The 14,604-nt window shown below is 39.6% G+C and overlaps 1 protein-coding gene across 4 annotated transcripts in view; it reads right to left on the reverse strand.

Moving 5' to 3' along the window:
- Positions 1 to 1,213: 1,213 nt before the first annotated feature.
- The window catches only part of pik3r5 (phosphoinositide-3-kinase, regulatory subunit 5), a 34,927-nt gene continuing 21,536 nt past the window's right edge, over positions 1,214 to 14,604 (reverse strand). For 3 of the 4 annotated variants that reach the window (XM_016680449.1, XM_007569570.2, XM_007569571.2), the window contains exons 3-18: positions 14,180 to 14,295; positions 14,029 to 14,097; positions 13,534 to 13,672; positions 13,044 to 13,113; positions 11,764 to 11,941; positions 11,510 to 11,675; positions 10,684 to 10,752; positions 9,735 to 10,597; positions 8,659 to 8,784; positions 7,052 to 7,183; positions 6,845 to 6,938; positions 6,354 to 6,430; positions 5,337 to 5,430; positions 3,720 to 3,802; positions 2,552 to 2,667; positions 1,214 to 2,352 (exon numbers count right to left, since the gene is read on the reverse strand). In XM_016680449.1, coding sequence (XP_016535935.1) covers positions 2,202 to 2,352; positions 2,552 to 2,667; positions 3,720 to 3,802; positions 5,337 to 5,430; positions 6,354 to 6,430; positions 6,845 to 6,938; positions 7,052 to 7,183; positions 8,659 to 8,784; positions 9,735 to 10,597; positions 10,684 to 10,752; positions 11,510 to 11,675; positions 11,764 to 11,941; positions 13,044 to 13,113; positions 13,534 to 13,672; positions 14,029 to 14,097; positions 14,180 to 14,295 — 2,543 coding nt within the window. In that variant the 3' untranslated portion in view covers positions 1,214 to 2,201. The remainder of the gene's footprint in view (positions 2,353 to 2,551; positions 2,668 to 3,719; positions 3,803 to 5,336; positions 5,431 to 6,353; positions 6,431 to 6,844; positions 6,939 to 7,051; positions 7,184 to 8,658; positions 8,785 to 9,734; positions 10,598 to 10,683; positions 10,753 to 11,509; positions 11,676 to 11,763; positions 11,942 to 13,043; positions 13,114 to 13,533; positions 13,673 to 14,028; positions 14,098 to 14,179; positions 14,296 to 14,604) is intronic. The other variant, XM_007569574.2, reaches the window with a different exon arrangement.

The following is a 14,604-nucleotide window of genomic DNA, read 5'->3' on the forward strand; positions in this document are numbered from 1 at the left end:
TGTGTTTCTAATTCAGGCATTGATTTTTTTTTTTATTATTCTTTTTAAGAAGCTTAAATCCAACACCATTACAAACAAAAACACTCTTTGGCTTATGGCTTAGCTTGGAGCTATTGCAGGTAATGAGCAAATTAAGGTTTTCATGTTTGTCAACATCAATACTGTACGCAAAAGATTAGTTTCACTGGATTAAAGAGATAACTGAGTAGCTAAATCCTATTGATCAAATACATTTGATTAAGTTAGTATTACAATGTGTGAGCAATTCTATAAAAGCAGGAGTTTTGTCAGTTCAGAGGTTAGAGATCTGTTATTGAGAATATGTCAGCAATAAGCTACTGTTCCTCTCTATCAAACTGGAACTTTTTTTGTTTTTTTTAGAAGTTTATCTCTTCTACTTGGAGTTAATTAATGTTCCTTCCAAACCCTATGAGACTAATATTCTCAATATTCTGGGAAAACTTACACCAGTTACATTGTGAAATACTCAAAGAAGTTACAAAATACCCCAGAGCTCCATCTCAGACTCCACAGCCCCCCATATATTAAGAGGTAAAAGTTCATGACATTAGAAAACTGATCCAGTGTGGCTTTAAAAGGGGCTTCAAGGAAGTATTAGTTTTACCCCTTGTAGACTGCCATTTAAATGCATCCAAAACTGTCACTCAAAAAGGTGATATATTTCTACCAGTAGTGCCTGTTGACCCACATGTAGCATATAAAAAATATTCACCTGCCTCTGAGGAGTCAGTTATGCCTAATTATACGTGATTGTACAAAGTGCATGCCAAAACGTATATATATCCTAAGTTCTATAATTAAACTGAAAAATCTCTGCCTAATATAGAATTTGATGGTAAAAACGTTAAAAATATGTCACTGTAAATGAATCCAGGCACTAAGGCGTTAGGGATGTGAACAGTTATGGAAGCAGGTCAGTGCAATTTATTCATTGTTTCCTCTTCCTATGATTAGATTATATGTTTAAATGTGCCACATTATAGAGACAAAGTTCTGAAATGATTTCTAATTTACCTATATATATATATATATATATATATTCCCATTAGCCACTTTCCTAAGGCATTTGAAATAAACAGTAGCAAGTGCGAAGGGCTTTCCTTTTGAATAAATGTGACTTTTTTATGATGGGTGCAGTATCACTCACAAATAAATATATTATTTTCCAATTAGAAAGAAAAACTCCCAAAAATTACAAAATACATTTTATTGTTACATGCTGTATTACATTTTTAGAAAGTGCAGTTATCGGCAATCAGTTACACAGGAAGATGTAAGTGCATTTCGCAGCACCATAGTATCTGTCTCTATTCTTCATCATTTTGTCGTCTTAAAGTTGGATTGTAAGTTTTATCCCCCGTGATATATTACAGTACTTACAGAGAGTTCAAATTATGTGTACATGTGCCATAGAGTGGAGCTTTAATGAAAAGTCAACAGGGACCCCTAGTGGTCATATTTATAGCTGCGGTTAAAACTGACAGAAGTAGCTCCTTGGGAGAAATATTATCAGATTATCATACACATAAAAACATAATAGAATCAAATAAAAGTTATAGTACATGAAATATGTTAACAGCAAATACTTTACATGTTGTACATCTTATAGTGTGCTTTCTCAGATTTTGTCAAATAATCTGCAACGGCTCAGAATCGATGGACGTGGCTTGACGAAAACATGTCATCACGGTGATTCCAGTGTAAATCCCATCTTACCTGATAATTTTAATATTTACCCTGATCAACCATTATATGTTCTAATGGAAATGTGGTCAAAGTCAGTTCTGTCTACAAACTCAAAAAGAAAAAGGAACTGAGAACAAAGCAGTCAAACTTAAAAAGTTTTTTCATAACAGCGAAGGCCTGCATTGCACAGATAAAGCCCCTCCTGTTTCCAGGCACTCTTGGTTTAATATAAGTTAAGAGTACTGGTGTGATCAGAGGACAGCCAAGCCTGGAGTTCATTGTGCAAATGCTCAGTTTCCAAAACCTGCATTCAAAGTCAGCCATATTGGATTGAATCCAATTAATTAAAAAAAAAAACAAAAAAACAAAACAAAACAACAAACAGGCAAAAACAACGAAAAGTCCTGAGTGCTTTTCCTCCTGCAGTGTGTGCAAAGTGTACAATGAATAACAGTGCTGAAGATCTTTCCGGCAGAATCCAGTGATGAACGTTTTCAGGGCAGAGCCCCGCTGAAGGTTACGATGGGTAGGCAGAGCAGAGAGCAGAAGGTTGGGTTGAGAGGCTGGATCTGAGCAGAGGCCTGCCATTTTCTTAGCCTCCAGTCAGCTGAGCTGTCAGGCTTGTAGCACACAGATATTTCACATCTGGATGAGACAGGAGGACACACATGGGATAGAAGACACTTGATCATGAGTCAGCAGATAAGAAAATGGCACACCCTAAGAGACAATACAATGAGATCAGATGGGAAATTATCTGAAAAATGAAGTTAATTTCTCAGCGTGTAGCGGTGGTACTTCTATCAACGAATCCGTTTTATTGATTTCTCGTTTGATTCCATACCTGGTGACACTTTGCAGTATCTTCTTTTCATCCTGGTCCAGACAAACGGCAAACGTCGTGTTTCCAGCTCCACTGACCTGCACCTTGTCCACCTTCACCTCAGTCACGGTGAGCTGCTGCAAAGACGAGCCAAACAAAAGCAATAAATCTTTGGGTTGGTTAAAGCACTGAGAAACCTTGACAGACCAACACAAAGTTGTGCTAAACTGTACAGTGAAAATAATACAAGCAATGTTAGTTTTTTTTTTCTGTGACATGTAGTGTTTCACATGCAGAACAAAATGTCAAATTTTGATTCCATCTTAGCTGAGCACTTTCTTTTCACACACTAGCTGTAAAATGGCTTGTGGCAAGTTTGCACAGAGAACTTCCCATAGCTTTCTTTTTAACAATGGGAAACTTCCATGATGGCCAGATTTGAAGTACACAGTCAATAGATGTCCTGTCATAGGTTCTCCCATTGAAGCTGTAGATAGTTTTGCAATTATGCCATACTATTTGAATAACCCTTTGAACATAGCTTGAGGTAAGACAATAGATCAAACTGGTTTTTAATTTATGGATATCAGAGTACAGGAGGATAAATCTAAATGCACTTGTCCCTTCCCAGATAATTTCTTGTAAAAAAAAAAAAAAAAGAAACACTTAACCATGTATCATTTTTGTCCCAATTCACAATTATTACAAATTTCTTAAAATTCCTTTAAAAGGTATTGAAGTTTGTGGTTTAATAAGACAAAATGTGGAAAATGTTAAGAGACATGAATACTTTTGCAGGGCACTGTGCAGAAAACAGAGTCGCTGTACTTTGGTTAATTATAAGAAATTGAAACCAGCCTACGCACATCATTTTAAAATGACTGAAAACTCTTTAGTGCGTGAGAGACTGAACTGTAATGTTGGGAAAACATTTTTCTTTTTTTTTTTTTTGCAAAAGCGCAAAAACAAATATTCTGTGTTGTGGGTTTTTTGCTCTATCGAGCCGTTTGTGAGAAAAACTGCTTTCATTTGTGTTTTATTTGTGAAATTAGAGCATGCGATGCTATCAAAGTCAAATTCAGGTCTGCGTCTTTGTAGGCTCGGCGCTGCAACTTTGTTTGCGACACCGTTACGCGACAGCGTTCAAACCACAAACCACTGAGATGGGCTGATGTCACGTCAAGCTTACCTGGTTGTAGCCCTTCTTGCTTTTGCCGTTCTGTCTCTTCAGGACCTCAGTCATGGTGAGCTGCAGACACTCCATCTTTGAATCTGACACAGATTTATGTAAACATTTAGTACACTTTCTCCTCTCACAGAAGTTTCACACACGTCAAGGCCTTCAACATGGGAATATGTGAAAAAGTGACAAGTATATACACAACAAACATACTTGCAGTCCTTTTTACAAATGAATCTCTTGTTGCAGTCGCAACACTGCTGTGGAACTGCTATAAAAATCAAATCTTTAATTTGAGTTTCTCACATTGATGGGAGCGTTTTCCCAGATTTGGTCACTACGGAGTAACACAAGTACAACAAACCAATGGGAGTTTGTTAATAAGTCTCACCAAGTCAAACGGGCTCACAACTTATCGACTGTACAGAGGTCAGGCACCCTAACAACAGGAAACTACATTAGATTAAACCAGCCAGTCAAATCTGACTTTATTGTGAGCAAGGGAAAAGTAAAGCAGTCATCTTTCACCCAGCTGTTGGTCCTGTAATTACATGCACTACTCTTTGCTTCATGCAGCTAGAGAAAAATGTTGGCGTATCATTGCATAAATTTAAACTGCAGTGACTGTGTGAAAGAAAATGAAAATTTTATAACCCCGGCAAAGCTTGATGCCACTAACCAGTCAGTCCTGAAGCTACCAGGACCTCAAAGACATCTGTGTGCAAGTTTTCATCTGGTAGCTCTTTGGAAATCCCCTTGTTGGTATAAAAATGCTCTTTAAATTATGTCAGACTGTTGCATCTTTGCTATTTGTCCTATATTTAGTTAAGGACATTCTAACAAAGTGGGTTTTTCTAACAGACTACTGGTTGCAAAATACCTACTTTGGTCCTTTGCCAAGTTACCCATTATTAGTAGATGAAACTGCCTCATCTCTTACTTTTGGAAGCCTTTTGGAACAATTCAAACAAAGGCTAGATGGCATTAACTTAAATATGATCTTTTGTACTGGACTGAAAACGAGTGCAAAAAGTAGCAAAAGTGCAATGAAAAACACAAAATGTCCTTCAGACAGCCTGAAGAACCACTGTTTGACTAAAGAAGTTTTAAAGGTTTGAGTCCTTGTCAAATGGCGGTTTGACTAAAGTCCTACAGAAGGAAAGGCTTGTAGAGCCTCTTATTTTGGAGGAGACCCCATAAGGGCAAGTCCTCATGTGGATAATGTTTTTATTTTTTATTTTATTTTATTTTTTTCTTATTTTTTATTTTTAAATCTCTTTACCTTTACTTTAATTTCTTTTTATTTCCCTTTCTCACGGTTTCTTTTTCTTAAAATCTCTCTCTTTCTCATTGTTTCTTCAATGTCACATGCTGTTTTTATTTTAATTATGTAAAGCACTTTGAAATGCCTTGCTGCTGAAATGTGCTATACAAATAAAATTTGATTGATTGATTGTTTCAGACTACTTAAAAGGATGCAAGAAAAGAGCAGTGTGCGACTCAAAGGTTTTGAACAATACTGCCATTTAAAAAAAACAACAACTTTGATCTTCTGTCTGTTATAGACACACAAACACATACACAAAAATCTGCAGCTACACATTAGAGCATCAAATAGTGGTCTACCTAGTTCCTCAGGGTTCTTGCATGCTTTGATCAAGTTCATTGAAGTACAGACTTTGGTTTCTCTTTTCCACTGGCTCCTTCCACTAACAACCACCTGAATGAGAAGGAAAGATGCATGAAAAAGACACTCTGAAGCAGTGAACACTGACGTGCAACATGGGAGTCAATAAAACAGAGATCTGACTAATAGTGAGTAACTGCACACAGCCAGTATGTCACATTATGTGATGAACACAACATGTAGGGAATGGACGGGTGAAACAGAGATTTATTTTTTTTTACCACTAGCTGGAGTTATGCTTGAAATGTGTGAAAGTTTTGCCTTTTCAAAACAAAACAGATGTGTATCACTAATACCCAACTAGTCTGCATGGTTTTAATGATCATGCATATAACGTTGGTGTTTTTCCACATCTGATCAGCATGAATATATCAATATAACATCAAATATTGCCCTTTCAAAATGGTTCTTCTTAGCACCTTTTACAGGCTGGAATATACAGAATATATTTGAAACATTTCAAATCCGCCATTTTCCATAATATAGAAACGTTTAAACAGCAGAAAGAGCAACTTTGTTGTACTCTGGCTTTCCTGTTATTGTTTATATACTAAAGATAGTAATTTTTTCCCCCTCAGTAACAGCGTCCGCACAGAAGAGTGTTGTTGTCGGCCTGACCTAGTAGCTTTTAGGTGTGGTTAGCTAAAAAAAAAACAAAAGATCAAACTAAGCTGATTCTGGTTACTGCCTGATTTCTCAGTGCATCTCCAGTAAAAATGTTTCAAAAACATTGAAAGTATGTGAGCACGGCCTTTTTCAGGACAGAGCGCTCGTTTTGAGGATGTGATTTTGCTAGTTTAGTAAAAGTGACAGAAACTGAAAGCAGCAAATTTTATTAAAAGAGGAAAATCAGCAAGAGTTAAAAATATAATGGTGTGCTTTATAACTGAAAAAAAAAAAACACATGTAAGACGACAGTTTTTACAGAATGCAGTTTTAACTTGTGATTGCCTTACCCTGTTGTAAACCACCTCCAGGGTAAGAGGCACTGCTTCTCTGTCACCATCAATGCCGAAGCGTTTGCTGGCAGCACCTGGAATAAAAAAAAACAAAAAAAAACAGGACCTACGTTTAAACCAACATCACGCTAACAGTTTGGTTATATATCAAAGCATAACGTATTCCAATATTAAATATACTACCCATTAAACCAAAATATGTTTTTATGCGATGTTTGGTACTGGAATTTTTCCCTATACATTAGCTGCAAAGCAAAGGGTGTGATCAGCTTTCCCTGAATATTTACTTCTGTTTGGAAATGAAAAACCAGAAGTGCAAGCAGCAGTAAGTAAAGCGGCGAAAGGAGAAGTGACATTCATGGTGTTATACAAAAAGCAGATGTTCCTCTTCTATGAATACAGCCCCCGCTCATTTTTAACCGATGATGCATTTAACTGCACGACAATGTGTAGAGGTTGCTATGCGCTTGCTTGCGTGCCACCCTCACCCATGGCCTTGATGGCTCGTGTTCCTGCGGTGTGACCCAGCTCCAGGGAGTGAACAAACACCTCGGTCCTCCTCTCTCCACATGCCAGCATCATCTGCAAAACCCAAAGTGTGAGAATCACTTAGAAGGACGGTGGTGAAGCATGTCGCCGAGGAGGATGTTTAAAGAAACAAGGGTGTGCACCACAGCTGAGTGAGAGCGAATTACCTCAGCCTGATAAAGCTGGATGAGCGCCGGCCGTGCTGCGTAGCGGCAGTAGTACAGCACCAAGTCGGCCAGAATGGGCAGGCGCTGCTCATAGGAGCCATCGTAGGAGGCCGACTCAGTTTTTGAGGTTTGCTGAAACAACATTTAAATATGAGTGTAAAGTTCCAGGCAGGGCAGTGCGAGCAAGGTTGAAGCATGACGTCAGGCATCACTAAGTCACAGTGCATTCCAAAAGTAATAACCCAGGAACTTTTTATTTTTGTCATGTTACTGCGATGGATTTTAATGTATTTTTGGGGGGGATTTTATGTGCGAGAACAACAGTGGGATTAAAAGGCCTGGATTATAAGCCTGGCGGGCCACCAGGCTTTGCTTGTACCCCCACCAGGCTAAGCATTGTTAATTTTTTTTTAAAGTCTTTTTAAAATGTTTGCATTTTTTAAGACTTTGTAGTTGGTGTTCAGGTGTTAATCTTCCAATCTTTTGATGACACATAATTACTAAGTGATATTTTCAAATTTCCTGTCAACTTTAAACATTTTTTAACCCAAAAACATAACGGGCAGCTGGATGAATGACTGCCCTAGTGCCCAACCGCCGGGCTTGGCAAGTAAGATAATTGAGTCAATGCATTGTTCTACTTTCTGCAATAGTAGATGTATTTTACAGGTTTTCCTGCATCTCTCTTCCAGCTTTGTACATCTAAACCAAAATTTTCACCCCTTTTTTTTGCAAACATCCAGAGCATCGATGAACAGGAGTTTCAGGTTTTAACATGTTCTCAACTGATCTGGACTTTGACAGGAGCTTTTTAACATTAAGTCTGAATATCTAATCAGTTTCATTGTAGCTCTGGCTGTATGTTTAGGCTAATTGAAAAAAAATCCCTGCAGCATCTCTCGCAGGGATTTTTTTTTTTTTTCCCAGGACAGCCTGGCATTTAGCTCCCAATCAAAGGCATCCATCCCATTATCATGGTGCTGCCACCACCATGTTTCATGGAGGGAATAATGTGTTCAGGGTGACATGCATTGATATTTTCCCTCCACACACCATTCTCCATAAATACCAAAAAACTTAATTTTGGTTTCATCTGACCAAAGCATAACTTTCCACTTATTTACTGTGTCCCCTAAATAGCTTCTTAGTAAAATGCAAATGGGACTTGTAAGGTTTTAGTTTTTTTAAGTGGTCTTGTCAACAGACTCTTCTTGCTGAACAATTAATCAGAATTACTATAGACATCTTGGCTGTTTCTTTCATGAAATCTCATCGTGATCCACTCTAATTTAGGTGGAAAGCCATGTCTTGGGGAGTTTGAAGTTGTGTCACACACTTTCCAGTTATTTTAATAGGTAAGAGAGAAAAGGTCTCTAAAGACGATCAGAAAACCATGTGTGCCTTTTCTTCCACTTCACAATTATGCACTACTTTGTGTTGCTCTATTGTAGAGCAACACACATTAAGGTTTGCAGTTATAACATGGCATGAAGTCACTGCACACCTCGGCATTTATCACTTCCAATGAATTCCAGTAGCCAAAAGTCAGGTCACAGAATGTAAAAAGAAGAAAAAAAGAATAACCAGTGGAAGTTGACATTCTGTACCTGGCAGACGACGTTGGTAGGCAACTTGAGGAGACTGAGGGTGTTTCTTTCGTACCACGGGTCCAGCATGCCCAGGAGATGTGCAATGTCATTAGTGCTGTCGCCTGTGCCTGCGAGGTTCTGGTCCTAATGAGGCAAAAACAACATGTGTTACTTCACTTTCACATTCCATGTCGGCATCAGTAGGTAGGCAGGTTGTGAAAGCCTGTTTATTGCTCTGTGTTGCTGTTGCTATGTTATTGAATAACCTGGGCATATTTGATCATCTGGGCCTGGTAAAGACGGCAGCTCAGTCTGCCATGGGCTCAGAGAAGAAATCCCTGAATCCAACTTCACCACTTTATGTTCGGGTTTTGGTTTTTCTCATTCATCACATTCATGCCTGCATTTTACACACCAGTGATTTACTGACTGACATATTTCATGAGCTAATTTGTGATTTAATTTAAAGTTAAAATTAAAAACTCTGGTGTCCTGTCTTCCTTTATTTTGTATGATTGGGAGGCAGCAGTAACAAAGGTTAGAAACAAAAGACTGAAATTCAGAGAGTTCTCAGTTCATTTATGATCTTTTTTTTTTTTTAATATAACCATAACATTAATTTTGAATTTACAGAAGAAATTTCAGTTGAAATCTGGCTGGCTTACCAGATAAAGTAATTAAATATTATATCCAAATATTGTATTCCCTTTCAATCTTTTCACTCCTCCAGACTGTCAGTGCAAGAACACCTCATCTTTAAGTGTTTCACTGACTTGGGTTTTAAGTTAATTTTGGTTATCTATGAATAAAAACAGTTATTCTCATTTCCCAGAAAACTATTTTAACATTTGCACTGCACAATATTTGCATTTAATAAAAGGGCATTTTCTAATCTTATCTTATTCTAGATAGTTTTCAGTTTCTTATCTGGAAACTGGAACTGACTGGACAGAAAAGCGCTGCGTTTACATCAGGGAATTTCCCCAATCAATTTTTTTTTTTTTAATTATTATTTTTTGCATGGAATCTATGAATAAACAGATAAGAAAAACACATAGGACATTAAATAGTTCAATCAGTTTTCTACTACTCACCCAGGGAAGGCCCGATCCTTTCGGAGATCCAGTTTGAAGCAAAGGAGTGGAAGACCTCCGATGACCGAGTCCAGAGTCCCTCTTGACTGGCACAAAGTAGAACTGCAGGTTAAAGGCTCTTGTGAGACGAGGACATGTGCTCTCTTTCCTCCTCAGGCTGCTGTAAGCCCGGGCCACCTTCCCCGCTACATGGTCCGCACCAAACACCACCACTCTTAACGTGGTACTCTTATTGTCCTCATCGCTGCTCAGGATGGGCCTCCTTCGGAAGCAGATGTGTCGTAGCGCTTGGCTTTGGAGCCTTGGCAGAGAATCAGAGCTGAACAGTTTCACCTGCTGGGGCAGAGAGTTGGAGCGAGTTTCCCGCACCACCAGAATGTCTTTAGATTCAGAGTTGCCCAAGCTCTTAGCCCTGGAAAGCATCCGGGGATTCTTGGGTTTGATAAATAGTCGGTGGAGGTGCTGGCTGAGGCGAGACGACACCTTGCTCGACTTTGGAGGATACTTCTCAGCTACAGGAGAGGAGCTGATGTAGTCGTCGGAGTCGTCGAAGTAGTCGCTGTCGACCCCGGAGGACGTGACAGAAAAGAGGGAGGGCGGGTAGGACTCGGAGGCCAGAGACATGGTGGAGAACATGGAGTCTTTGGAGGTGGTAGAGGTGGAGGAGATGGTGGAAAAGGTAGAGACGCGGTGACTGCCGTTGCAGTCGTCTGCGACGACCAGAGCAGAGCCCACTCCTCGACCTTCCTCGTCATCTTCGGTCCCATCCTGCTCGTCGTCAGAGTCGTCCTCCTTCTCCTCCACAGCCTCCTCGGAGGCGCCAAATTCATCAGCGTCAAGCTCCAAAATGGTGTGGAGAACATCTGTTCGAGTCAAAAACGTTCACGTCAGCTGTGGGAAATGTTATGAGCACATCTAGACTGTAACTGTATTAAGCTGCAGAATTTACCGAAGTTATCCTTCTCCCAGTGAAACATGTACGTTTTGGCTGTGGGTAAAGGTAAAGTCTGAAGGTTTCCTGCAAATGAGCAAAGGACAAGTGGGTTACGGTCAGATTCCAGCTCAAATGGCAATATCTTTCTACGTTAGATCAGGAGATACACAGAGAAACTGGCTGATGACTAGAATCAACTGACTTTACTCATCTGGCCCAGATTGGTAATCGGTGTGTTAGAAATTAAAGACTGGATATTTTTCCACTGAATGAACACAGTGGAGACTGATATTACTGTCATAAACATGACATAGCAACTGTCATGAACCTGAAGGCGTCTTCATGAATGTTTATGACCATCATGAAGTGTCATTTGGTATAAACTGACACTTTTAATGCAAATTTGCATTAATAGTTGCATTAGATGTGTCAACTTACCATTATTTGGTAAATAATGACTTTTAAGCAAAAAAAAAAAAAAAATTGCATTAAAAGTCAGTTAAAAAATTTTGTGACAGTGCAATGTCATAAACAAAACACACCCCTTCAAATAAAGTGTTTACCTTTAAAATGAAGCCACAGAAAGTGCAGAAAGGTGTTAGAAGCTTCTACAGAAGAATGCCCGCTGCTCATTTAGACAGCTACATTTACACAGGGGGTGAGATTTCAGCAAATAACAGGAAGCTAAAACCTGTTACAGCCAAGTTAATCAGTTTTATCCTTCTGAAGAGCCCAGTTCTTTCTGCCATGGATCTTGAATTGATTCCTTGGATTAGGAAAATGTCGCCAATCCTTCTATCCATATCCTAAACCTCTTGCTTATTGCTAAGCATCGTCTTACCATCAGAACTCCTCCCATTAGATGAAGGGATTTTAAGTGTCGTCCTCAAACGCTCCAGTTCCTGGATGACGTGACTTCGAGCTGTACCCGGATCGCTCACGGCGGCCGTCTCCAAGATGTCACTCACCAAGGAGAAAATCTCCTTCAGCTCGTTCACAGATTTTGGCTACAAAAGTAAAAATTTCAAATTAAACGTGTTGTCTCTCGTGTTTTCTTGTACACAAAGCACTTTGCCTCCAGCTTTGGGAGCGCACCTCCAGGGCCTTGTGGATGACCTGCAGAGGATACTTGGTGCCCAGCGTGGACTGGAAGGCGTGTTTAATCAGGGTGATGTAGGTGTCTTTCTGCGAGTGCTGAATGCGACTCAGCTGCTCAGCCACGGCGAGAAAGTCGGCAGGAACCTCATCGGGGTTCATCAGCAGCACAGTACTGCTGGCGGCAGAGAGGTGGAGTCAGGCAGAGTTCAGTGTCGCACAGGGAGTGATGCAAACAGGATGCTACACGGTTGTTATGAGCTTATCGGTGTGAAGAAGGGTGTGAAGGGGGGCTTTCCAAGCTCAAAACAGCTCTCCCAAAAACAGGTGATACTATCACATTCTAATTTGGACAGAACATGAATAGTCCTTTGCAAAAGTGTGCATGCCCGTTGAGCGTTTCACATTTTGTCACGTTAAAGCCACAAGCTTGTTGAGATTTTAGGTGACAGATCAACACTCAAAAAGTGGGAAGAAGTAGGTGAACCTACTCTGAGAGCCTCAAATAAAATCCAGTGGCTTCAGAAGAAACCTGATTAGCACACAGAGTCAATCTGTGTCCAATTTAACATCAGCTTAAATTCAGCTGAAGGCTTCAGAAGTTTATTAGAGAACAAAAAGAATCATGAAGACCAAAGAACACAGCATACAGGTCAGGGAGAGTTTTTTTTTTTTTAAAAAAACTCTTTTTATAACTCTTGAAAAAGAGTCTAAAACAATATCAAAAATATGGCGTCTACAAACCGAGTGTTCAACAAATCTGGTGAGGTAAGGAGAAAATCATAAGAAGTTGTGTAGGGGAAGAAAGTGCTCTGATCAAAGGAGATGCAAACTATCTGACCTACATGCAAAACACAGTATGGAGGAAAATGCACATCATCCTTAATGGTGAATGGTGGCACTGGCACCATCATGTCATGGGGATACATTTTATTCAGCAGGGACAATGAATTCAGAGTTGATAGAAAAAGATGGATGAAGTTAAAAACTAGAAAATCTTGGGGGGAAAAAAACTTGTTGGAGGCAGTAAAACCCCTGAGACTGGACTGGACGTTCAGCTTACAACATTGCAAAAAAAAAAAAAAAAAAATGGATAAGTGGAAATTTGCCTGGTTTTGTTGTTGGTCTGTCATCTAAAATACATTTTAAGCCTGTCAGAATAACACCATAGATTCTTATGTACATTTTTCAATATGCTGCAGCAGAAGGAATTTGTTTTATACTATAAAGTCTTTAGCAAATGTTAAGTTCCAGTTAGGAACTACACAGTGTGAACATACATGGTCTTTGAAGTATAGTCCGAGCTGTTCAGGCCCTGCTCTTCTCTAACCAGCCTCTGAAAGGAAATTCCTGTGAGAAAAGTGAAAAAAACACACACAAAAAAAACAAATAATCAGCCCAGATCAGTACAACCACCTGCAAGGTATACCTACTTATTACCGAACAGACATTCATTCAGATTATTCAAATGATTTCATTCAGTTTATCCAATGGCATTTCCATTGGTGGTGTCTGTAAACTTCACAGCTCCACTGTTCCTGATTTTTGTTCCGTAGAGGTTACAGATACATCCGCTTTCACAGAAGAAGAAGAAGTGCCCACAAATCCCTAAGCCGGGACATCATTCTGTCCCCGCCCTGATGCTGCAGTTCACAAAAATCATCATCCTAAATGCAAAGCCTAAACTTGCCACTAGGGGGAGTGCTCTCCTCATAAACTGCAAACGTTAGAAACGAAAAGAATCTAAAACTGGTGTGTCTTTGTATTTACCAGGTGCCTTGATCTCCATCTGCAGCATGGAGAGCAGCTCTCTGCACACACTGCAGTACGGCTCTGGCCAAGTGAGGAAGCTGTAAAACACCTCCAAGGCTTCCTCCAGGAGCTCAGTGTCTGGGGGACAATATGGAGTCTGCAACCAAAACATAACTGAGAAATTTAGCTAAACAAAATTATCGCTCTGGGATAGACTAGATGAACATATTAGCTACATTACTAGCATTTAAAAGTGCAATTTCGTGTTTTTCCTTTCTTATATTTCCACTGCTTGTTGTAATTAGTGACTTTAGGTGCATCACTTTGAACAATTTTTTTTTCTAGCTTGCGTGCGACACTTCAAACTAACCTCATAATGGTTTCAATAGAGGAACTACAAAAGGTGACCTGACAAACAGAGTTTTCCTACGTGTGCTTCGAACGGTAAATCGTTTTTCTTTGGCTAAAAAACGTGAGCTGTGCCGATGACGTTTGCGTTTGGAGAGGTCGTACCTGCAGCAGAGTGGAAGTGAACATGATGGCGAGGGGGGCCACCAGTTCATACTGACACTGCTCCTGAGCCTGGACTCACACACAGGGAAAAAGAGGAGCTTAGTGACCACTGGATTAAAATCATTCTGCAGTGTGAATGATCTCTGGTCACCTCTTTAGTCTTCCTGATGATCTGCTGCAAAAGGATGAGGAAGTTCTCAGGATCTCTTTTGACGAGCTCCTCCAAGCTCCAGCGATTCATCGACTGACCCGCAGAGCACATCAGCACTGAAATGCGACAGAGAGCAGCACACACTTAACACACGTGTGATATAATGGGACAGAGTTAGTAGATCGATTTTTTTTTAAATACAGTAGGCATAAATAGGGTGCTTGATTTTAAACGACTTAATAGAAATAGAAAGAGGAGCAATGCAAGATGAAAGAGGAAATATAACCAATAATTAAAAAGTTTTTTTTTAAACAGAGTAATAAATTGTGAGACTAATGCAAAGTTTGCATGACAAATAAACCATGTTCAGAATACCTTGGATTATATTTGTAATATCAGTGATTCTTGAGAATAGGGATAAAATG

Source organism: Poecilia formosa, unplaced genomic scaffold (assembly GCF_000485575.1).
Source record: "Poecilia formosa unplaced genomic scaffold, Poecilia_formosa-5.1.2 Scaffold242, whole genome shotgun sequence".
Lineage (NCBI taxonomy): Eukaryota > Metazoa > Chordata > Actinopteri > Cyprinodontiformes > Poeciliidae > Poecilia > Poecilia formosa.